Source organism: Mytilus galloprovincialis, chromosome 3 (assembly GCF_965363235.1).
Source record: "Mytilus galloprovincialis chromosome 3, xbMytGall1.hap1.1, whole genome shotgun sequence".
Lineage (NCBI taxonomy): Eukaryota > Metazoa > Mollusca > Bivalvia > Mytilida > Mytilidae > Mytilus > Mytilus galloprovincialis.
The window spans coordinates 35,151,677-35,176,465 of NC_134840.1; the positions used below are offsets into that span (position 1 = coordinate 35,151,677).

Below are 24,789 nucleotides of genomic sequence, written 5' to 3' on the forward strand. Positions count from 1 at the left end.
ACGTGTCCGTTTCTCGTACGTTGCATATCCGGTGTGTGTCCGTTGTGCACCCGTTACACGTCCGTTTTATTCGGTCAGTACATCAACGGACTCCCAAACGGATAACAATTTTTTCAACGGACAACTTTTATTTTCATCCGTTAGGCGTCCGTTCGTGCTATCCGGTAAGGTGTGACCGAGGCTATAAAGCAGAATGCAACTCATCATTTTATACATACGTCATAAGATAACCCGTTCCTTGTAAATATATTTACCCATTGAAAAATTGATTGGGAATAAACGCATTTATCCTGCAATTGGGTGTCCTACTATACAGATACAGCCCTACAGATATCGCTATGCTGTATCTGTATACTATACATATATCGCTTTAAAGCTCCGCCCACTGCCGGACTGAGTATTGTTTGAACCTGTGTGACCTCAGAATGTGTATTCCAGTTGCATTCCAATGACGATGACATTTGTCGATTTCAAAATTTGAATGTGTATGATTGTGTTACAAATTCAACCATGTCAATTTCAGCATGCATGTTTAGTGAATGTCAAGTCTGAAGCGTAGGACAACTCGTACACTTCTGTTTTAAATTTGACAATGTTTTGTTATTTGTTTTTACTGTTGAAATAAGTTGTTATGCTAAAATAGATAATTATTCACCTTGAGCGATGTATTATTGTTGACCATTCTGGATTCTTTTTTGCGAACCCGCCTTCAGCGTAATGTGTGATTTTGATATTACTACGCGGGCCTCAAGGGATTACAAATCGAAAATAAATGCTAAATATGTTAGTTTTTGTGTCTTTCAAAACACAAACAATATACAGAATTAATTGCAGGATAAAGACAATAACTGTTTAGTGTCTTTAAATATCAGCTGTATTTGTACTCGGCTCGAAACAGGTGTAGTAGCTCGCTAAAAGCTCGCATACACCTTGTTTCCTAGCCTCGTACAAATACAGCTGATATTTAAAGACACTAAACAGTTATTGTCTATATATTTTTAAATGCATCTTTTTTTACTTTTTTGTACAAATATTTTATGTAATGCAAAATGTGCAAAATTGTTCATATAATTATATGTCATATTATTACTTTTGTGGAGATTAAACTTAAGCTTTAAGACAACTGTCACGTAAAAAAATCTAAGGGTGACTTGTTAAGGCGAATATTGACAATACTGTTTGTTATGTACCGAATTGGCCTATACCACTTGAAATAAAATATAAATGAATAAACAAACGACTCTTATGAACCTTGCTGAAGAAACTAGATAGGAGCGTTTTGTAATTCTAGATTATTATTTCTAATTTCATCAATGGTTGGTCTGTAGCTCAATGTTTAATCTCTGTTTTATACATAAGTAAATGTTATTCACATATAACCATTGCAGAACAGTGACATCCAAAGAAAACACAAGCCATAATGCGAAATATGTCGTGACAAATCTAAAAAATTCTGTCTCTGGAAAAGAAGGTATGTATGAATACATATCTGGAAGAGATAAATTCGTAACTTAAAGCGTGCTCTACCAATACGAGGGAAAACAATTGACAAACTCATTTTAAGTTCACCGGTCGGCATCGTGAAATGTTATATATCGTTGATGTTTCAATGCAGCAGGTTGACTCTATATCCTTGTGTCAATCAAAATGTCAAAATTGAAAACTTAAAAGTTTCTTATCATAAAGCAAAATCAAAAGACCAAACATATCAAACAAATGGAGAACAATTGTCATATTTATGATTTGGTACAGGCATTTCCTTGAGTACAAAAAAACGTTGGATTAAACTTGGTTTTATAGCTAGCTTAAACTCTCATTTGCGTAACAGCCGCACACAATTCCATTATATTGACAACAATGTGTAAGCAAAAAAAAACCAGACATACTGAGCAAAAATGTCAAAAATAGGGGTCTACATGTAGCAGACATCATTGTGTTATAATATTATTCACTATAAAACAAACAATAATACAATAATACAATATACAATACAATATACAATACAATAAAACACTCCGTCACATTGACATGTGAAACAAGAGGTAAGTTACAAAATACAATCACATACAATTAAAGAAATAAATAAAACAACTTAGAAATGAAATATATAGAAAATTACTTTACTTTACATTATAATATTTTAATATTATAATATTTTAGTTAACTTTGAAATGAATAAAGACGCATTTTTAAGTCAATGACAGTAGTCCTTTCATTTTTGCTTCACTCGGATATTTCACATAGTACTCAGGAATATGCTGATTTCTGATATTTTTTACTAATATAGAATTGCATTCAAATAAATAAGGGTATTCATTGCCAATTGCAGTTAAACACAAATTACATGTTCTCTCTTCTTTTGGAATGTTATACCATCTTCCCAGCTCTACTGGAATTTTTATATTGCAGCATCTTAATTTTGAAATATATTTACGTTCGAATGGTGTTAATTTTAAAAGATAGTTTTCTAAGCCAAAGATTGTTTTAAAAAGTCCATAAAATTCTCCTCTGGATGAGTTGTCAATTTGACTATGCCATTGTTGAATGAATGAATCTTTTAGTTTTTCTGTCAGTACGATTTTTAGTTGATTTATATCTAATGGTGATTGCTGAGTCCAAACATAGCTTAAGCCGGCATTGTCTATGATCGATTTAATATAATCCATCCATTTGAAAGTGTGATCATCTTTTAAGTTGAAAATAATTTGATAAAGAATACTGCTAAGTTTAATTTTATTGGTGAAAAGTTTGTTCCAAAAACACACCATTCTACATTTTATTACGATATCTATTGGTGTAAGACCGAAAAACAACATGGCATAGAGACACTTTGTAGACAAAGCCAATAATCCAGCAAGAAAGATAATAAAACAATAAAGGACTGTACTATATTAACACAATGGTATGAAAAAACTAACAAACATATAAAATGTCAAATAAAAAGAACATTATAACAGGTTTTTAAGACGATGAAAAAACGTTTGTTCATATAATCTATACTACAAAACCATTATGTATCATTTGGTGAAGCTGATACAGAAGATTTATCAGCAAGGTCTCTGTAGCTGAACGTTTTTAAAAAAGAGACTTCATTGACGTTACCCTGGTTCATTAACTTTATGCTCAGATATTGTTGACAATTTATAAAGTCTGAGTAGCAGCTTCAAGTTGTTGAATACCGAAGGAGTGTTGTGTTTTACTTTGGAAAACTGTAACGGATTGTGCATGCATAACATAAGTTTCTTATTTATGTCAAAAGGACAATGTTTCTTACGCCCAGGAGTAGATTACCGTAGCCGTATTTGGCACAACTTTTAGGAATTTTTGGGTCCTCAATGCTCTTCAACTTTGTATTTGTTTGGCATTTTAACTGTTTTGATCTGAGCGTCACTGATGAGTCTTATGTAGACGAAACGCGCGTCTGGCGTATTAAATTATAATCCTGGTACCTTTGATAACTATTTCTTTCCCGATGTTAATTTCCTATTTCAGAATGGAGATGTTCATTTGGTCCCATCTTACGATGTTTTTATTTCAAACCTTCTTCGCTATGTTCATGTCAGTGTTTTTTTCAATAAATGTTATATGTGTTTTTAAATTATTAAATCAGGGATTTCGTCGTCAAAATAACTTATAGCATTTACTTAAACTCTTTCATAGATACTAAGACTTGTTTCGAAATTTTGCTGTACTTGTAGAAAACTTATGACAAACAGGATATCACATCCTTACTTTTGTGGTTATGTTGTGTATAGAGCCAAAAATTTGGTAACGATCCTTAAGATGAGCTCATTTTAGCAGCTTGGCAATTATACCGCTGTAATAATATATTTGAATATTGATTTAATGGTACAAAATAAAATTTAAAAAGATGTGGTATGATTACCAACGAGACAACTATCCACAAAGACTGTATGACGTAACAGGTTGGTAACAAAATGATACCATATAGCCAACAGCAATGAGCAAAACCCATATCATAATACAAAGCCCCAAAATGGCAAATGAAAAACAATACAAAGGAGGAAAATAATGGCATGATTTAAGTATAAAACAAAGAGTGTGACGGGGTAAAACATTGATTATATTAGCAAGACATTAAAACATAACATAGCTGCTATTACAAACGGTCATATACTCTGTCAAAATTTATATTTTTGCATTGATCAAGATCACATTTTTTTTTCAGACTGTTTATGACTTTTTTTACTCTTTATCCATGTAGTGTGTACTGATTGATATTATTTGTTGATAGAATGTTTTTTGCTTTCTTTCTTTCAAAATAGCAATCATTTCAAAATACTTTGTTATAAATTGATAGTATAATTAATTGAACTTTTTTTTGGAATATCTGTAAATAGAAATGGAATAAAAGTAAACAAACGTCTTTAAGTATTTTTGTGTGTTATTCATTGTGTGTGTTTCGTGTATATCAGTCAATCCTTTTAAATCTGATTGGTTAAGATTGTGTATATGTTGTGCTGTTACATGACTGTTCGATGTTTGGGGCGGGTTGGATTTTAACTTAAGCTTTTTTTAACCCCCGTCACATTCATTATGTGCCTATCACATGTCAAGTCAAGTTCTCTGTAATTCAAGGGTAGTCGTTTGTTGGTGTATATATTTACTTTTAGTGGATTGGTTTGATCATAAAATTTTAAATTTATTTTTTTATCATTCGGTATAATTTCTGCTGTCTTTCACGTATTTGGTTTGTCATCGACAATCATTACACAGCTTCATTTTTGTATAGTATTTTCTGTATGCACATGTCCTTATTGCGCTTAAGATTTGCGGTTTACTCATTTCAAGTATTTACATTATGAATTTACTCTGCCTTATTTTTTTCCTGAAGACATAGTTTTCTGATTATAATTGTATAAAGTTCGAAATTGCATGTTAATTACGAGAGCGTGTCACTGTTTTTGATATCCTGTGGTGTTTGTAGTTGACAGAATATATTCGTGGTTGTTCTGCGATTTGCATGTTGTGTCGACTACTATATTATTCGTTTGTGCGTTTCATTGTGATGCATGATTTTGCTTGTGTTTGTGCTTTATTTCCGTAGGGTAGTGTTATCAATTAGTGATATTGTTTAACATTGTATTAAAACAGGAAGTTTGGTTTAATGAAACCAGTTTTGTTTCTTAAAATTGTCTATACCAAGTCAGGAATACGACAGTTATTATCAAATAGTTCGTTTCTATGTGTGTTGACGTTTGATTTGTTGCACTTCGGTGTTCATGTTGCTCCTTTGGTTCCCTAGATTTAAGTTTGTAATCCGCATTGTCCTTCTCTCTACCGGTTTATGACTTTTGAACACAGCTTTACTACTGTTGTCTTTATTTACGTTACATATATGGTTTTTGCTTTTCAGTTGGAGTTCCCGTACATATCAGAAAAAACCGCTATATATATACGTTACGTGTTTTTTGCCTAAATTGCACTAATGATTATAGAACTAAAAAAAAACGGAATTAAAATAATATTCTTTTACTGGCGTATTTAAAAGATTTATTAATTCTGTTTCAGGACATTTTTTTGGTTTGATTGCATTGAAATCTTTAATAGTATTTGTCATATTGATGATATCTGCCTTTTCAATTGCCTGTGAGTATTTCTAACTAACCCTTGATTAATTTACAGATCATGTTTGCTTTAAAGTTTATCAAATATTGTTTATGCTGTTATCATCAGTATTTTCAGGTTAGTCTCTTGTAATATTAAAATATTTTTGGCTTTTAGTTGAGTTTTTAATTACCAGTATGGTGAGAATTTTGAAAAGGCGTAATAAAGTACGACTGATAAAGAAACAAATACAGCACTTATACCACGCTTTTCAATACATATCTAAGTAAAATAACACTGCCTTTAATCTATTGTATCCGATTTACTGTTCTCTCTATCTTGTTGCCCAATCATGCCTTCAACCGTGAAAATACCGAACGTTCCTAGACAAATCCATACATGTATCTGTTGATTGCGTTGTAGCATCGCTTCGCCAACACTTAAAAGAAAAAAAATACTCTAATTTTCGTATAATGCTCATATGCAGCCCAATAAGAGTAATTCTCTGACATTTTATTTTATGTTAAGGTGTGGTTTTAAATTTGTTTCCCTTTTTACTCACATTTTAATTCTCCTCAGTAAGTTAAGATTGTAATGGCACTAACTCTATATTTTCTATTAGTTTCTATTTCAGAAGCGCGTCAAATCTTATAATTCTTCAATAATCAGATATAGATAGACAGATCATCATTTTTATTTTGGTATAGATAATAAGGTTCCATCCGTACACTTTCATACATGATTATACCGACATTCGTTCTGAATTGTTCAGATTTAGATATGACATTGGAAAAATCAATTTAATGTTGTAAATAGTAAAATCACAAAAATACTGAACTCCGCGGAAAATTCAATCGGAAAGTCCCTAATCACATGACAAAATCAAATGACAAAACACGGCAAAATCAAATGACAAAACACATCAAACGAATGGAAACCAACTGTCATATTCCTTTAAAAACAAAACATTGAGATTTTTGCCTAATTTTGTTATGTTGCAATTTGTTATGTTATGTTTTTTGAATATTTGAATTCGATATTTTAAACTATTGAAATAATAATTTCAGCATGTATATACTTGACAAAGAAAACTCCGTCAAATCAAGCAGTTAGCAAAGACCCCACCATACAGGAAATGAATCAAACGACAGGTATGCCAGTTATGATGGTTTGATATTTGATGTTTTAATTGGTTCACTTGATAGGTCAATCAATGAATTGTGGCAATTTCAAATCATTTATTTTAGAATTTAGCAGCTCATACATTCAGTACCCCACCCTTTTCATATATTTTGATTATAAAAAATTCATATTACCCTGTCATATAGTCTTGACACAAAATTTACCTTAATATGTCATGATAACGCTTTTTCATGGAGAGAAACAGAGATTTGTCAAATATCTGATACATTTACAACTGCGACTTGTATGGTTTCTGACAAATAAAATCAACATCTGATTAGTCCTGTTACTAAAAAATTCAGTTAGCAATCTTGTGATATATACTTTATCTTATTTCCCTTTGCTTGAAATAGTGACATTCCAGTGGCTCATATCTACCACATATTTCAATATCAGCCATCCCCCGAAATGTTTAATTAATCTTAGATCTCGTATTTATTTATAATATATAAAAAAAGAAGAAGTGGTATGATTGCCAATGAGACAACTATCCACAAAAGACCAAAATGACACAGACATTAACAACTATAGGTCACCGTACGGCCTTCAACAATGAGCAAAGCCCATACCGCATAGTCAGCTATAAAAGGCCCCGATAAGACAATGTAAAACAATTCAAACGAGAAAACTAACGGCCTTATTTATATAAAAAAAATGAACGAAAAACAAATATGTAACACATAAACAAACGACAACCACTGAATTGCAGGCTCCTGACTTGGGACAGGCACATACATAAATAATGTGGCGGGGTTAAACATGTTATCTAGATCCCAACCCTCCCCTAACCTGGGACAGTGGTATAACAGTACAACATAAAAACGAACTATAAAAATCAGTTGAAAAAGGCTTAACTCATCAGATGGACTGAAGTTTCGAATAATATTCTTTACGCTTTGACAAAAATTGTCCAAGCGTAAAGAATATTATTCGAAACTTCAGTACCAAATTGTAAAAAAGATTTTGTAAAGTAATCAGTTAAAATAAAGTTGACCATTAAAGTTTTAATAAGACGTCATTTGTTTGAAATGTTTAACATTTGATCTCAAGCACCTACTTTTGTGAGGGGCTAAACGTCTTATTAATTTATATATTTCATTGGTAATTGTGCTCTAGAAACTAAAAATAAAAGAAGTCTAAAATCTAACAACTACTTCTTTAAATAACAAATAGAGAGTACACTTATCATATCTTGCAGTATTATGTTTAAATATGGTCTTTAATTCTAATGAAAAAAAATCAGAAGTATCATCAGTTATGCTAGAAATAAAGGTTTACTACAAGAAACAGTTTCAACATCTTTTGAGATTGTCATAGTCCTAGATATATATTAATTATTTGTCACTTAATAATTTCTATTGAAATAGATATAGGAACATGTCGTATGAAAGCCAATGAGACAACTCTCCATCCAAGAAACAATATATAAAATGTAAACCATTATAGGTCAAGTTATGGCCTTCAACATTGAGTCTTGGTTCACACCGAACAGCAAGCTATAAAGGGCCCCAAAAATTACTCTAGTGTTAAACCATTCTAACATGGAACGGTCTAATCTATATAAAAACTAGAAACGAGAACCACGTATGAACAACATAAACAGAAGAAACCACTGTACATCAGATTCCTGACTGAGGAAAGGTGCAAACATTTGTAGCGGGATTAAACGTTGTAATAGTACCAAACCTGCTCCCTTTTCTGAAACAATAGTATAACATCACAACATAGGCAGACACACTATAAGATTGGAAGGCTTAATTCAATCATGTTTTTTTTTTAATTCCAACCTAGTTAAATAAAAAGAAATAGGAGTCTAAACTTATGCTCCTGATGGGTATATGTTTGAAATAACATCAAATATCACACCAAAATATCCATATTGAATTGTTGTGCATTTACTTCAAAAATACACAGCTAGACCACATTAGATGTAGTCTTTTTTTATTTGATGCGACTGTCATACAAGTGAGAGGTTTAGCTAGTTTAAAATTCCGATTTTTATTTTCAACATAAGAAAATGCCTATACCTAGTCAGGAATGTGACAGTTATTATCAATTCGTTTAATTTGTTTGAGCTTTTGATTTTGCCCTTCGATTAGGGACTTTGCTTTTTTACTTTTATTCGGAGTTCAGTATTTATTTGATTTTACTTTTTAATAACTAAAGAATGTTTAGCTCTAAAAATTAACTAAAACTTCTATATTTAGATGGCTTGCGTTTTATGACAAAACTGTAAGCATGCAATCAGGGAATTGTTCATTAAACATTTATTCAGGCTATAAAAACAAACAAAAAAACAAAAAGATTTTGAAAATGATATCTCTTTACTTAACTGTACCGAATTTTGATATTTATTTTAAAGAACATTTGGACTTTACCTTGCATATCTGTTCATGTCGTGTATCTTGTTGTCCAGGCATTCTGATAATAAATGAAAGCAAGCCGTAGTCTTTGCTCCTTTTTCTAATAGAACATCGTTCAATGTCATTTTATATGTACAATACTTTTCCTTTTGACTGCTTACCCTTCCGGAGCACTTGAGATCAACCCTAGTTTTTGGTGGGGTTCGTGTAGCTTATTCTTTAGTTTTCTATGTTGTGTCAAGTGTACAACTGTTTGTTTTTTTGTCTTTTTCCTTTTTAGCCATGGCGTTGTCAGTCTATTTTTCCACTAAAAGTACATGATTTTCTCTGTTTGTACATGTATCAGTAGAAAGTATCTGTTTCAAGTTACCAAATAATTTTCTAACGCATGTCTAAATACCATAAAGTTTGTCAATTATATGTAAGCTAGTTGGATGTTGAAAATTATTCCTGTTGGCAATAATCCTTTTTAACTATTGTTTTTACATCGAAATCAATGAAAACTGATCGCACAAAGAAAACAAATCTTTTGACCCCAAATAAATATTCAAATGAATGTATTCATAATGAAAGATATTTTTTAATCGAAACTTTGCAAGAATGTTCACATGGCACAATATTTCTTTTTATTTGTGAGTGACTACAATTACGTAAAAATGTCTATTTTCCACTAAAAGTACATGATTTTCTCTGTTTGTACATGTATCAGTACAAAGTTCCTGTTTCAAGTTACCAAATAATTTTATAACGCATGTCTAAATACCATAAAGTTTGTCAATTATATGTAAGCTAGTTGGATGTTTAAAACTATTCTTGTTGGCAATAGTTATCAAAGGTACAAGGATTATAATTGAATACGCCAGACTCGCGTTTCGTCTACATAAGACTCATAAGTGACGCTCAGATCAAAACAGTAAAAAGCCAAACAAATACAAAGTTGAAGAGCATTGAGGGCTCAAAATTCCAAAAAGTTGTTCCAAATACGGCTAAGGTAATCTATTCCTGGGGTAAGACAATCCTTAGTTTTTCGAAAGAGTTTTGTAAACAGGAAATTTATAACAATGACCATATAATTAATACTCATGTCAACGCCGAAGTGCTGACTACTGTGCTGGTGATACCCTCGGAGACGAAACGTCCATCAGCAGTGGCATCTACCCAGTGGTGTAAACAGATATAAAAAATACCAGGATTATAATTTAATACGCCAGACGCCTGTTTCGTCGAGATAAGACAATAATCCTTTTTAACTGATTTATTGTTTTTACCTTGAGGAATGAAAACTGCTCGCAGCAAGAAAACAAATCTTTTGACCCAAAGAAATAGTCAAATGAATGTGTTTATCCCGTCCTCCAAAAATATAAAATCAAAAAAGTACCAACAGATCTATTCCTTGACAGGAATTAAAGAATGGTAATTGTTTTAATATCAACATAATTATCTGTTTCCCCCTTGTTTGCATATATACTATTCTTATTTCGACTTCCATTTTGACAGCTATTGTTATAGAAAACAATCTGATGAAAACGGAAACAGATTCGTCTACTCCAACAGAAAAAGACGGTAAGAGTAATATTTCTTTTTGAAATGTTTCCCTCGCAAGTAACCTCACTTCTGATTTATATGTCCGTCTCACCAAGTATAAATGATCTTCGTCGTGTTTGATTTATTTTCCTTACTCAAGATGTTGATTTATGATAATCGGTAGAGATTTTATTATTGCCATGCTTTCTTTTTGTCTCGTATCAATCGCTTATAACTATTTTACCTTTTTCCTAAAACTTGTTGAAAGATTTTTTTAATCAAAACTTTGCAAGAATGTTCACATCGCACAACATTTCTTTTTATTTGTGAGTGGCTACAACTACGTAGATCTATTAAAAATGTCTATTTTCCACTAAAAGTACATGATTTTCTCTGTTTGTACATGTATCAGTACAAAGTTTCTGTTTTAAGTTACTTAGGAATTTTCTAACGCATGTTTAAATACCATGAAGTTTGTCAATTATATGTAAGCTAGTTGGATGTTGAAAATTATTCCTGTTGGCAATAATCCTTTTGAACTGGTTTATTGTTTTTACATTGAAATCGATGAAAACTGCTCGCAGCTAGAAATTAAATCTTTTGACCCCAAAACAATATTCAAATGAATGTATGTATCCCGTCCTCCAAGAATATGAAATCAAAAACAGTACCAACAGAAATTAAAGAATGTTTAATGTTTTAATATCAACATACTTATTTGTTTCCCCCTTGTTTGCATATATACTATTCTTATTTCGACTTCGATTTTGACAGCTATTGTAGATCTTGGTAAAGAGATAACAATATGGCATGGTTTGTCAATAACATGCAACTTTATGCTAAAATGTATCATATACTTTTAATTAATTAGTTATATTTATTGTTATAGAAATCAGTCTGATGAAAACAGAAACAGATTCGTCTACTCCAACAGAAAAAGCAGGTAAGAGTGATATTTCTTTTTGAAATGTTTCCCTCGCAAGTAACCTCACTTCTGATTTATATGTCCTTCTCACCAATTATAAATGATCATCGTCGTGTTTGATTTATTTTCCTTTCTCAAGTTGTTAATTTATGATGATCGGTAGAGATTTTATCATTGCTATGTTTTCTTTTTGTCTCGTTTCAGTTGCTAATTACTATTTTACCTTTTTCCTTAAACATAATGAAAGATATTTTCAATCGAAACTTTGCAAGAATGTTCACATGGCACAACATTTCTTTTTATTTGTGAGTGGATAAAAAATGTCTATTTTTCCATTAAAAGTACATGATTTTCTCTGTTTGTACATGTATTAGTACAAAGTTCCTGTTCCAAGTTACCAAGGAATTTTATAACGCATGTCTAAATACCATAAAGTTTGTCAATTATATGTAAGCTAGTTGGATGTTTAAAATTATTCCTGTTGGCAATAGTTATCAAAGGTACAAGGATTATAATTTAATACGACAGACGCGCGTTTCGTCTACATAAGACTCATAAGTGACGCTCAGATCAAAACAGTAAAAAGCCAAACAAATACAAAGTTAAAAAGCATTGAGGGCCCAAAATTCCAAAACGTTGTTCCGAATACGGCTAAGATAATCCATTCCTGTGGTAAGACAATCCTGAGTTTTTCGAAAAAGTTTTGTAAACAGGAAATTTATAAAAATGACAATATAATTGATACTCATGTCACCGCAGAAGTGCTGACTACTGGGCTGGTGATACTCTCGGGGACGAAACGTCCACCAGCAGTGGTATCCACCCAGTAGTGTAAACAGTTATCAAAGATACCAGGATTATAATTTAATACGCCAGACGCGAGTTTCGTCTAGATAAGACAATAATCCTTTTTAACTGATTTATTGTTTTTACATTGAGGAATGAAAACTGCTCGCAGCAAGAAAACAAATCTTTTGACCCAAAGAAATAGTCAAATGAATGTGTTTATACCGTCCTCCAAGAATATAAAATCAAAAACAATACCAACAGATCTAATCCTTGACAGGAATTAAAGAATGGTTAATATTTTAATATCAACATAATTATCTGTTTCCCCCTTGTTTGCATATACACTATTCTTATTTCGACTTTGATTTTGTCAGCTATTGTAGATCTTGATAAAGAGCTAATAATATGGCATGGTTTGTCAATAACATGCAATTTTATGCTAAAATGTATCATATAATTTTTATTAATTAGTTGTATTTATTGTTATAGAAATCAATCTGATGAAAACCGATTCGTCTACTCCAACAGAAAAAGCAGGTAAGAGTGATATTTCTTTTCGAAATGTTTCCCTCGCAGGTAACCTCACTTCTTATTTATATGTCGGTATCGCCAAGTATAAATGATCATCGTCGTGTTTGATTTATTTTCCTTACTCAAGATGTTAATTTATGATATTAATCGGTAGAGATTTTATCATAGATATGCTTTCTTTTTGTCTCGCATCAATCGCTGTTTACTATTTAACCTTTTTCCTAAATCTTGATGAAAGATTTCTTTTAAATCAAAACTTTGCAAGAATGTTCACATCGCACAACATTTCTTTTTATTTGTGAGTGGCTACAATTACGTAGGTCTATTAAAAATGTCTATTTTTACATTAAAAGTACATGATTTTCTCTGTTTGTACAATATCAGTACACAGTTCCTGTTTCAAGTTACTAAGGAATTTTCTAACGCATGTCTAAATACAATTAAGTTTGTCAATTATATGTAAGCTAGTTGGATGTTTAAAATTATTCCTGTTGGCAATAATCCTTTTTAACTGATTTATTGTTTTTACATTGAAATCAATGAAAACTGCTCGCAGCAAAAAAACAAATCTTTTGACCCAAAGAAATAGTCAAATGAATGTATTTATCCCGTCCTCCAAGAATATAAAATAAAAAAAAAGTACCAACAGATCTATTCCTGGACAGGAATTAAAGAATGGTTAATGTTTTAATATCAACATAATTATCTGTTTCCCCCTTGTTTGCGTATATACTATTTTTATTTCTACTTCGATTTTGATAGCTATTGTAGATCTTGATAAGGAGCTAACAATATGGCATGGTTTGTCAATAACATGCAACTTTATGCTAAAATGTATCATATAATTTTAACTAATTAGTTGTATTTTTTGTTATAGAAATCAATCTGATAAAAACAGAAACAGATTCGTCTACTCCAAAAGAAAAAGCAGGTAAGAGTGATATTTCTTTTCGAAATGTTTCCCTCGCAGTTAACCTCACTTCTGATTTATATGTCCGTCTCACCAAGTATAAATGATCATCGTTGTGTCTGTTTTATTTTCCTTACTCGTTATCAAGATGTTCATTTATTATAATCGGTAGATATTTTATCATTGCTGTGTTTTCTTTTTGTCTCACATCAATCGCTGATTACTATTTTACCTTTTTCCTAAACCATGATGAAAGATTGTTTTTAATCAAAACTTTGCAAAAATCTTCTTATCGCACAACATTTCTTTTTATTTGTTTGTGGCTACAATTACGTAGGTCTATTAAAAATGTCTATTTTCCGTTAAAAGTACATGATTTCTCTATTTGAACATATATCAGTACAAAGTTCCTGTTTCAAGTCACCAAAGAATTTTCTAAAGCATATTTAAATACCATAAAGTTTGATAAAGAGCTAACAATATGGCATGGTTTGTCAATAAGATGCAACTTTATGCTAAAATGTATCATATAATTTTATTAAATTAGTTATATTTATTGTTATAGTAATCAGTCTGATGAAAACAGAAACAGATTCGTCTACTCCAACAGAAAAAGCAGGTAATTTCTTTTCGAAATGTTTCCTCGCATGTCACCTCACTTTTGATTAATGTGTCCGTCACTCCAAGTATAAATGATCATCGTCGTGTCTGTTTTATTTTCCTTACTCAAGTTGTTAATTTATGATAATCGGTAGAGATTTTATCATTGCTATGCTTTCTTTTTGTCTCGCATCAATCGCTGATAACTATTTTACCTTTTTTCCTAATCATGATGAAAGATTTTTTTAATCAACACTTTGCAAGAATGTTCACATCGCATAACATTTCTTTTTATTTGTTAGTGGCTACAATTACGTAGATCTATTAAAAATGTCTATTTTTCCAGTAAAAGTACATGATTTTCTCTGTTTGTACATGTATCAGTACAAAGTTCCTGTTTCAAGTTACTAAAGAATTTTCTAACGCATGTTTAAATACCACAAAGTTTGTCAATAATATGTAAGCTAGATGGATGTTGAAAATTATTCCTGTTGGCAATAATCCTTTTTAACTGGTTTATTGTTTTTAACATTGAAATCAATGAAAACTGCTCGCAGCAAGAAAACACATCTTTTGTCCCCAAAACAATATTCGAACGAATGTATTTATCCCGTCCTCCAAGAATATAAAATCAAAAAAGTACAAACAGATCTATTCCTTGACAGAAATTAAAGAATGGTTAATGTTTTAATATCAACATAATTATCTGTTTCCCCCTTGTTTGCATATATACTATTCTTATTTCGACTTCAATTTTGACAGCTATTGTAGATCTGGATAAAGAGCTAACTATATGGAATGGTTTGTCAATAATATTCAACTTTATGCTAAAATTTATCATATCATTTCAATTAAATAGTTGTATTTATTGTTATAGAAAACAATCTGATGAAAACAAAAACAGATTCGTCTACTCCAACCGAAAATACAGGTAAGAATGATATTACTTTTCTACTAAACGGTTGAATAAAGAATTTTTGAATACGAAACCATTGAAATATTTTTGATTTTGCGTCATTTTCTTTAAAATAGGCAATAATCAAAGACGACTGAACTGATTTTTACAATCTATGTAGAAGAAAGCTAGAAAAATTAAAATATTTTTTTAGCAATATATGAGTTTGATTTCTAGAGACAAATTCTTTATAAGCAAAAAAATTGTTTAGAAAAAACCTTAAATCGACCCTTTTTCAATCAGCACTAAAAATAAGATGTAAAATTCTTATTTTAGCTCACCTGCCAGTTATACAAATTATGAACTTATTTTTAACTAAATCTAACATAATCAGCAGTAGCTGTCCTTTTCTTGATTAAGACATTTCAGTTTCTAAAAGAAAACTCCATACAAAAATTTACAACAAAAAGAGACGATTTTCGTTCACTATTATTGATTTTCCTTTTTTATAAGGCGATGATTCTTTGGCGCCATCATACGGTGTTTATATATCCCTACTCGTTCGTTATGCCCATGTGTGTAGTGATGTCATAGATTTTAACGAACTTAATGAATGCAACACTGGTACACTATTAAGTCGGGGATTTCGTTACCATAAATTACTCATATCTATTACTAAATTCTTTCATAGATACAAAGATTGGCTGTACCTGTAGAGAACTTATTAAAATTGTATTTCACAGCCTGTATTATACGGTGCTATTGTACTTAATAAACTCATCATAGATATTATACCAGGATAGAAAATGTATATAAACACCAAACACGCGTTTTGTCTACAAAAGACTTATCAGTGACGCTCGAATAAAAAAAAGTAAAGAGGCGAAATAAAGTAAAATTTAGAAACGTTTTGCCAAAATCATCTAAGGTAGTCTATTCCTTGGGTAGGTAAGCCTAAGTATTTAAAAACTCGAAACTTTGTAAACAGTTGATTTATAATTATGACCATATCAATGATAACTCATGTCAACACAAAAGTGCTGACTGGGCTGGTGATACCCTTGGGGAATGAAACTCCGCCAGCACTGGCATAGACCCAGTTGTTTTAAATAAACTCATCATAGATACCAGGATAGAAATTTTGTATTTGTACGGTAGATATAGTGTCCGGCTAGAATCGTGGTTTTTCGAGTAATTTGATCGAGCTGTTTCGAGTGTGATCACTATTTTCGCATTTATAGGAATGTGATTGGTTATAAGCGTCTGCGTGGAGACGGTGTATATTTCATATTAGGTTAGTAGAGAGGCGGAGCTTATTTCATATACTGTTAGTAGTGGAGTTACGTCCCTTTATATCCCATATTTGGTAGTAGGGAGGCGGGGCTTATTTCATACACGGTTAGTAGTGGTGTTACGTCCCTTTGTAAAAACAAAACGGCACTGAGAAAAAATCGTTAAGGTTTCAACAGACGACGAAATTGATGATTAAGATTTAAATAAGTTCATAAAACACATTAAAACATAACAAGTTGTTATTGTTGGCATCTTTTTGTCGGATCAATGGAAGTAGTTTTTCAATGCTAACAGTATTGAAGATTTGTCCTTTTCGCTAGGTCACTAGTCTAAATTTCACACTTTAGGATAGTTGGTAAGATAAATTCGTCACGAAGTGTGCTTCGCTCTCACCCCATATGGAATTTACTGACCCCATATATACCGTATTAGGTCACTAGCACACTATGTAACTAATATCATCTTTGTCTCGATACTATTTTGAAAATCGAATATATAGTATAAAATAAACATAAGCATAACTGCACATCACATTTTATATATTTTCAATATAGCTTTAATAACATTTATTGGAACATATCCGACACTTGTTTCGGAATCAAACAGACCTTTCAACAAAGTTTGGTATCGAATTCACTAGGTTGAATTGATATTTCAACACAAATTTGATAAGGGGAGCACAGCGTTTAAAATGACTTCGAAGGGTAAAACTTTATTTTCTAAATACACTTTGATCTCTGTGAGATAGATTCGTGTATTCGTGGTGACCTTCTGCTGTTGTCTGCTCTATGGTCGGGTTGTTGTCTCCTTGGCACATTCTCCATTTCTATTCTCAATTTTATCATGTAAATTGCTGAATTGAAGTAATCAGTCTGTGGAAGAAGCGAATCGATAAAAACGTTTCTTATATCACATAGCGATATTGTCTAATATCAATTGTAAATATGCAGAGACATGCGGAAAATGTTGTTTTCGGCAACGAAAAAATAAGAATATACTAACTTTAAATCTTATTGTTCAAATATAAACAACAGTCAAGTCTAAATATACATTCAGAAGTTAATTAGAAGCAAAAGTTTATTTCCGTGTAAAATTTGAAGTGCTGTGTTTTTCTTATATACGTCCTGAGTCAGGAATCTGATGTACAGTCGTTTGTTTATGTAATTTATACGTGTTTCTCGTTTCTCGTTTTTTTTTATATAGATTAGACCGTTGGTTTTTTTGTTTGAATGGTTTTACACTAGTAATTTTGGGGCCCTTTATAGCTTGTTGTTCGGTGTGAGCCAAGGCTCCGTGTTGAAGGCCGTACATTGACCTATAATTGTTTACTTTTTTTAAATTGTTATTTGGATGGAGAGTTGTCTCGTTTGCACTCACACCATATCTTCCTACATCTATAAATAAACAAATGCTATTGATACTTATATCAACGCAATACTTTTAAATCGTCATAGCAGTGTTTTTGTTATATCAATATTAGTACTTGTTAGTATTAATATTTGACTGCTATACCCATATTTTGACAATTTTACCTATTATGTCTGTTTTGTTCACGCATCGTTGTAAATATGACAAACACATGAGAGGTTTAGCGCTACAAAACCAGGTTCAATCCACCATTTTCAAAATTTGAAAATGCCAGTACCGAGTCAGAAATATGACAGTTGTTGTACATCGTTTGGTGTGTTTTATCATTTGATTTTGGCATTTGATAAGGGACTTTCTGTTTTGAATTTTCTTCGGAGTTCAGTATTTTTGTGATTTAACTTCTTAGTAGTATTGTATGTAAATAAGTAGTATTGTATGTAAATAAGCAGTTTTAAGACCATTGCTTGAATTCGAATTGTTTTTAGTAACATCTTTCTAAATTGGTTTTTGAAGCAAAACTAATCAAATAAGGGTTTAATAAACAATGTCGTAATCAAATAGCTAAGTATCAAAATAATGGTTCACAAATATAACAAATTAACAAATTTTATTATGAACGCATCGAAATATTATATATCTAATATTCTTCCAGCGCACGCATGGGATACTTTCTTTGTTGGTTATAATGAAAATAACTTGTATCAAAGATGAATCATACTGTTCTCGTTCAGATTGATTCCACAAAATCGGACCTGTACTTTTGAATCTCGTTTTTTATACAAATTAGACCGTTGGTTTTCCTGTTTAAGCGGTTAAACACTATTAATGTTTTAGGGGCTGTATAGGTTGGTGTTCGCTGCAAGCCAAGGATCCGTGTTTAAGGCCCTATTTTAATCTTTAATGGTTTACTTTAAACAAATTATAACTTTGATGGAAAGTTGTCTCATTCGAACTCATGCACCATCTTCTTATATCTATACATCATTAAAATGTCCCCTTATAAATAACTGTTTTCCCGTCCTCCAGAAACGCCATTTGAGTGATTTGGTCCGTCAAAACGGGTGAAATGTTATTACGCTTGAAGCTGTCAAACTGAATTTTACACCCCCTTAACACAGAATTGTCAATATTTTGAGTTAGAGCAGGTAGAAGTTTATATAATTTTGATATTATTTGTTCCATCAGTATATTACACTTTACTGTAAAAAATCTTTTTTGAGATGGAGCATGTGCGATGTTTTTAATTTGAATGTATTGTTTGAAAGAAATGCACTACAAAATAACTGTGTTCTCGGGCCAAAAGAAAGGAAGGCCCCTGAAAATTGAATAAAATTGAGCATGGAATAAAAGTTATAAGAGAACTGAACACCGGATGACCGTAAGTTCTTATACCTGAAAGTATCTGAAGTTGTTCAATTTATAGTCTGAGGCTACTCAATTGACATCTTCAAAGTTCGGGAATCAGCATTTGTACATTTTAATGTGTTTAGAATATTTATTTTACCATTTGAATATTCATTGTCAAGTGTAATTGGGAACTGTATTGGATTGGATTGTTTGAATGAATGTTTTTTCCCCTTATAGGTTGCACTTTGTAAATACAGCTGTTTCTCAAAACACGCCTCTTTTGGAGAGAACTTGAATATTCATAGAAAACTAATTTTTTTTACATACTGGTTCCCAGTTATGCTCTCTATGTTCCATCTCACAGAGACATAACTTGGGAATGTTACCAGTAAATGTATATGTGCATATTGTTTACATTGAAATCTGTGGTAACCTTTCATTCGAGGTATGGGTAGTTAAGAAGATTAGTGTTAGTTTAAACTCTGAGAAGTTCATGGAATATAAACGTTGAAAATATGCCGCACAGCCCTATACTTTGACCTTCGAAAAAAAATTGTGGTGCATATGAACTTTCAATTCTAGGATAAGATTTTTCAAAACTTAATAGTAAAAGTGGTACAGTTTAAGCCGTAAAAGGAGTTCCTATGGGAAATTGTATTGTCAATATTTACAGAATTGCAAACTATAAGTAATGATATTTTTTGTCTATTTCGATATTATACCCATGTGAATAGGCTACATAGCAGTGTGACCTATATTAGAATCTAATAGGTCGGTAGACTATTTACAACCGCATTTAAATTCCGCCATTGCATCATAACTTCAAACAGAGTTAGTCGGTTAAACCATGTGATTGAAAACAATGGACTGAACAGGTTGTTAACACTGTCAACTATAAATAGGATCAAGCAACATTTCCGAACTGATAAGTTCATGTAAGCATTAATTTTGTCACAGGTACGAAATTTTAGTGATATTGATCCTCAAAAATTAAACCGGTCTTGAACTAGGTTTGTGAATTATGTTTGCGGTCTTCTTGACTTTCTTTGTGACGTGTTACCGTATTACTTTTATTTAGAAACTACAGCAGTTATATTAGAAAAGTATCGCATTCATAAGTTTTTTATATTAAAAACACATCGCTATTATATTAGACAAACATCGCATTGATATAATAAAATATAGCAGTATCTTTGGCTTATAGGTGATTTTGGCTTAGCAAACAATTGAATTCATCTTAATTGCATTCCACTTAATTCGAACATGATATGTATTGAATGTGTACATCTACAAATGATAAATCGTGCATTTATGTTTCATTTATTCAACAATTTAATTTTCCCGTTTAAATACACCTTGCTTGTTATATAAAATAATTCATGGAAATTATACAGCAGACGTATTTCGTATTAAATGTCACCCTGTTTTCAGAAAAGAGTCATAACTTTATACCTAGAAATCTGCCTTTTGTCGTACATATGCTAACATTCGTCTGAAATTTCCCACAATGCAACTCGTTGATATAAGACAATATCGCTCCGGTTGATATAAGAAACGTTTATATCGATTCGATTCTTCCATAGACTGGTAATACTCCATCTAGTGTATTCAAATTTCAAACAATATAATGGAGTATTAGGGATTAGTTGATTCAATATTATAAACATTCATGATTTACCTCACTACTATATTTGGTTTCGGTATCGGTTACGGTATCGATTTCGGTTTCGGTTTCGGTATCTGCTTATGGTAAACATGTCTAATGACAATATTTGCCATATTTTGTTTTTTCGAATATGACTACATTAAACAACTATAATAATAGTTAACAACTTAAATGAACAAACATTATCAGCCAATCAAGATCTATATATAAGTCAAATGGTTGACTACGTCATTCGACTCTTAATGTGGGTATTGGTCTTTAATAAAGATTTTTCCACATTTTTAGCTTTCGCCGGTTTTCATAAAAACTAAAATAAATAGACAGACCCGTTAGATAGCATGATAAAATCTACAAATAAATTGTTAGTTGAATCTTTATAGGAGTGATTGGTCTAAAATGATAACTTTTAACACTTTTCCGTTTTGTGGACAAAACTAAGGACTACAGAGAAACTATAAATGGGAAAAATTATCAACAATAAATAGATTTTTATATCAATAATTCTATTGTATTCTACAATGTTCAAGGGTTTCCATGTTTGAAGTTGCATATATGTGATAAGAATGCATAACAACTCCAAAGAATGTTACATTTATTTTTAAAAGAGCATATATTTGAAAAGAGGACATTCCCAATTGTTTCACCTAAAGCTACTTTTGGTAATCTTTTGAAACAGAAATGCTATAGTTATTGTGTCATAATCAGCGTGATCTCTGTAAATTTATTAACTATTAATTAAACATATTCCACGCGAAGTTTTGAAAAGTTAACTACTGCAGGATACCTGGTAATTTTTAACCATATCATTTACCTTTTTTTTGTGACTTATGTTTATTCCATCTCGATTTCTAATAAAAGGTCTTGCAGATTAAACAACAATTAAGTTTACAACAAATGTTGAGCATTTTCATCAATCATATATGCAAAGTACCAAATACGAGTATTTCTTCTTTATCAAAATACATTACTAGTATATCATTTTAGAAAATCAAGTCTTTGTAGACTATGTAATGTTTGTTCTGGGGAATGACTTTTAAATCATGTTATACCTGCAATATATACTGACAATCTTAACATTTATAAAAATAAATCAAATGTCAAATATTGATATGTTTTAAAACATTTATACGTTTAACTTTGAGAGAAACCTACAAACAGATTTGTCTTTTCAGCTACATAAAAAAATGGTTATTACAAATTGAAGAACGTGTAATTTTATTTGACTTACAATGATAAGAAATCTTGTAACTAAACTGCGTGATATTTATTATTGAACTTTTATTTGTTTAACAGACATCGTTATTCTTCACATAGAGGAAGAAAAAAACAAGACTGAAGTAGAATCGTTTAAGTTTCATCTAGAATCGTTATCAAAAAAAATGGGATACAGCGGTATAAATATCAAGATGTTTGATGACATTTTCCACAAGAAAGAGGATGACAGTGATTTTGAGATTGAAACAGTACTTAAAAAATGTAATTATGTTTTTGCCTATATATCAGATAATTTTTATACATCAAAGTTAAGACGACTAGGACTAAAAGAATGGTGTATAAAGGATGCCCTGAATGACCCAGAAACGAAGAAGCACATCACGATCGTGAGAAACTGCAAATACTTGCCTAGAGATTGGCACTTGTCACTTCAACAGGAAGATGTAGATTTAGACTTTTTTGAATACGATGAAAAGAATCCTGGTGTCGTTATGAAATACCACAAATTTTATGAAGATTGTCTAAAAAATATTCAGCATAATGATGAAACAAAATAAAATAAATTGAAAACCTGTATTATGAAAAAATGTAATTAGCGCCATTCAAACCATACCACTGTCGCTTTTTAAAAAATAGAAAACAAGTATGTGTACAGTCATCTTGTTTTATTCATAGTTACTTTACTAATAATAAGACAAGATGCAAAATGATAGTTCACACTTAGCATTGGATGATCTCAACAGATTTTGGTTTTATTCTACCCAAACAAACTAAAAAAAATGTTGATGTTTTACTTAAAATGATCATTGAAACGTAGTTCCTATAACTTTTTCATATGAATCGGAGTTCTTTCAGACAGAAGTCAAAAACAAAAAAAATAAAAAAAGTCAAATTATTTATTTTCACATTCAGATTTATTGAAGATATTCTATCCATTAATATCATGGAAATAAAGGAGGGGAATTTGTATAAGTGACTTGTCACTGTTTTCCAATCCATGTATTGTATTGATATACGTATTTATTGATCTGTTTCTAAATAAATATTGTTTACACATTAAAATTAAAACTTTCCTGATTGAGTTCCATTGATATGTCCTCCAAAACTTAAAATTAAAGAAACAACAGACACGGCTTTCTCTGCCCTTTTAAATCTTATACCTCAAATTTGACATACGAGGGCAACTTAATACCAGAATCTATGACAAATGAGATTTTTTTAATACGGTTCATCTCTTTCATAAGGTAAACCAATTTAATTAAAGAGAAATGATTACTGCATCATTCGGATACGGTTCTCGTTTCCCGCCAATCAACGTCACATGACTCGTCAGCATTACATTGCACTAGTCACTCTTATAGCCAGATATTTTAAAGTTTCAAAAATGTCATCGTAAAAAATCATTGACATCCGCATATCATATTCCAATATTTTGATATGAAACTATCGAAGAGACAAGGTAATTCTACAAGAAATGATTTTCATTTGCAAGGGCCAGCAAATGACGAAATTAAAAGGTAAACCGAACTGTCACCACACAATCCGATGCCATAAATACGAGGAACACATCCAGCTTCTTTCGACATGTTTGGATGTGTAAAGATCATTGAACAATTTTATTAATGAATCTTCGCCATAAAACTTATACAATGCACGAGTGACAGGGACAGCTTCCAATTTGTCAGTGGCTCATTGACCGGTGATCAATTTAATGGCAGAACAAAATCTTCACACCGGGAGCCCCCATTTATAATTCCACACGGCACAAGATGCACAAAGAAAACACGATTCAAAAGGAGAATCACTGATCCAAAGAATTCCTTACCTGGTTCTAACGGTTTGCAGATTTCGTCAAACATTAATCTTGGTATGTTTAATTAAAAAATTAAAAAATAAAAAAATTGATGTTTTGTGGCGTATAATTATTCTAATTGATGTTTATCTCATAATGAATAAGATTAATATGATAGTGATAAAGATAAGATTTACTGAAAGGATTATTTTATTATTATAATTTGATTTCATATATTTAATTTGAATTTTGCATGTCTCTGCTTTAATGTACAATATAACCATGCAGTCATTTGGAAGACGCACCTAGCGGTATTACAAACATGATACACACGAGGGCAATAAGTGCAAATTCGTCAAACTTTATCTCTATTACAACATTATACCACTAATTATACACAATTATACACTAGGTGTTAGTTGGCTCAGCTGCTCGCTCAGCTGACGTGTAAATGAAATACACTTTATGAGAGTTCGAAGACCAATGACAAATTTTGTGGCGGATGACGCTATATATAGCTTTAGAATAAATCCAATCAGAGTCGATGGCTTCGATTAAAGTATGCAAATTCTTTGAACAGTCTTAAATATTTCCTAATACTGTTCGATACACTTTAATCGGTGTGTAAAATAAAAATGTACATAATTTATGACTACAGTTTTTTCGTTTGACTTGTTTAAAATGTTTTATAACATTTTTCTTTTGGGGGTTTTTAATTAATCACTAATGCGGTATGGGCTCTGCTCATTGTTGAAGGCAGTACAATGACTTCTTGTTATTAATGCAGCATTGGCCCTGCTCATTATTGAAGGCAATAAAGT

The 24,789-nt window shown here is 31.3% G+C and overlaps 1 protein-coding gene across 1 annotated transcript in view; it reads left to right on the forward strand.

The window, feature by feature from the left end:
* LOC143066398 (uncharacterized) overlaps positions 1 to 23,221 on the forward strand; it is a 44,380-nt gene extending 21,159 nt beyond the window's left edge. Inside the window, exons 6-14 of the mRNA XM_076239336.1 lie at positions 1,389 to 1,471; positions 5,533 to 5,610; positions 6,636 to 6,719; positions 11,527 to 11,580; positions 12,841 to 12,888; positions 13,760 to 13,813; positions 14,358 to 14,411; positions 15,270 to 15,323; positions 22,255 to 23,221. Of these exons, the coding sequence (XP_076095451.1) occupies positions 1,389 to 1,471; positions 5,533 to 5,610; positions 6,636 to 6,719; positions 11,527 to 11,580; positions 12,841 to 12,888; positions 13,760 to 13,813; positions 14,358 to 14,411; positions 15,270 to 15,323; positions 22,255 to 22,733 (988 nt within the window). The 3' untranslated portion in view covers positions 22,734 to 23,221. The remainder of the gene's footprint in view (positions 1 to 1,388; positions 1,472 to 5,532; positions 5,611 to 6,635; positions 6,720 to 11,526; positions 11,581 to 12,840; positions 12,889 to 13,759; positions 13,814 to 14,357; positions 14,412 to 15,269; positions 15,324 to 22,254) is intronic.
* Positions 23,222 to 24,789: the final 1,568 nt, after the last annotated feature.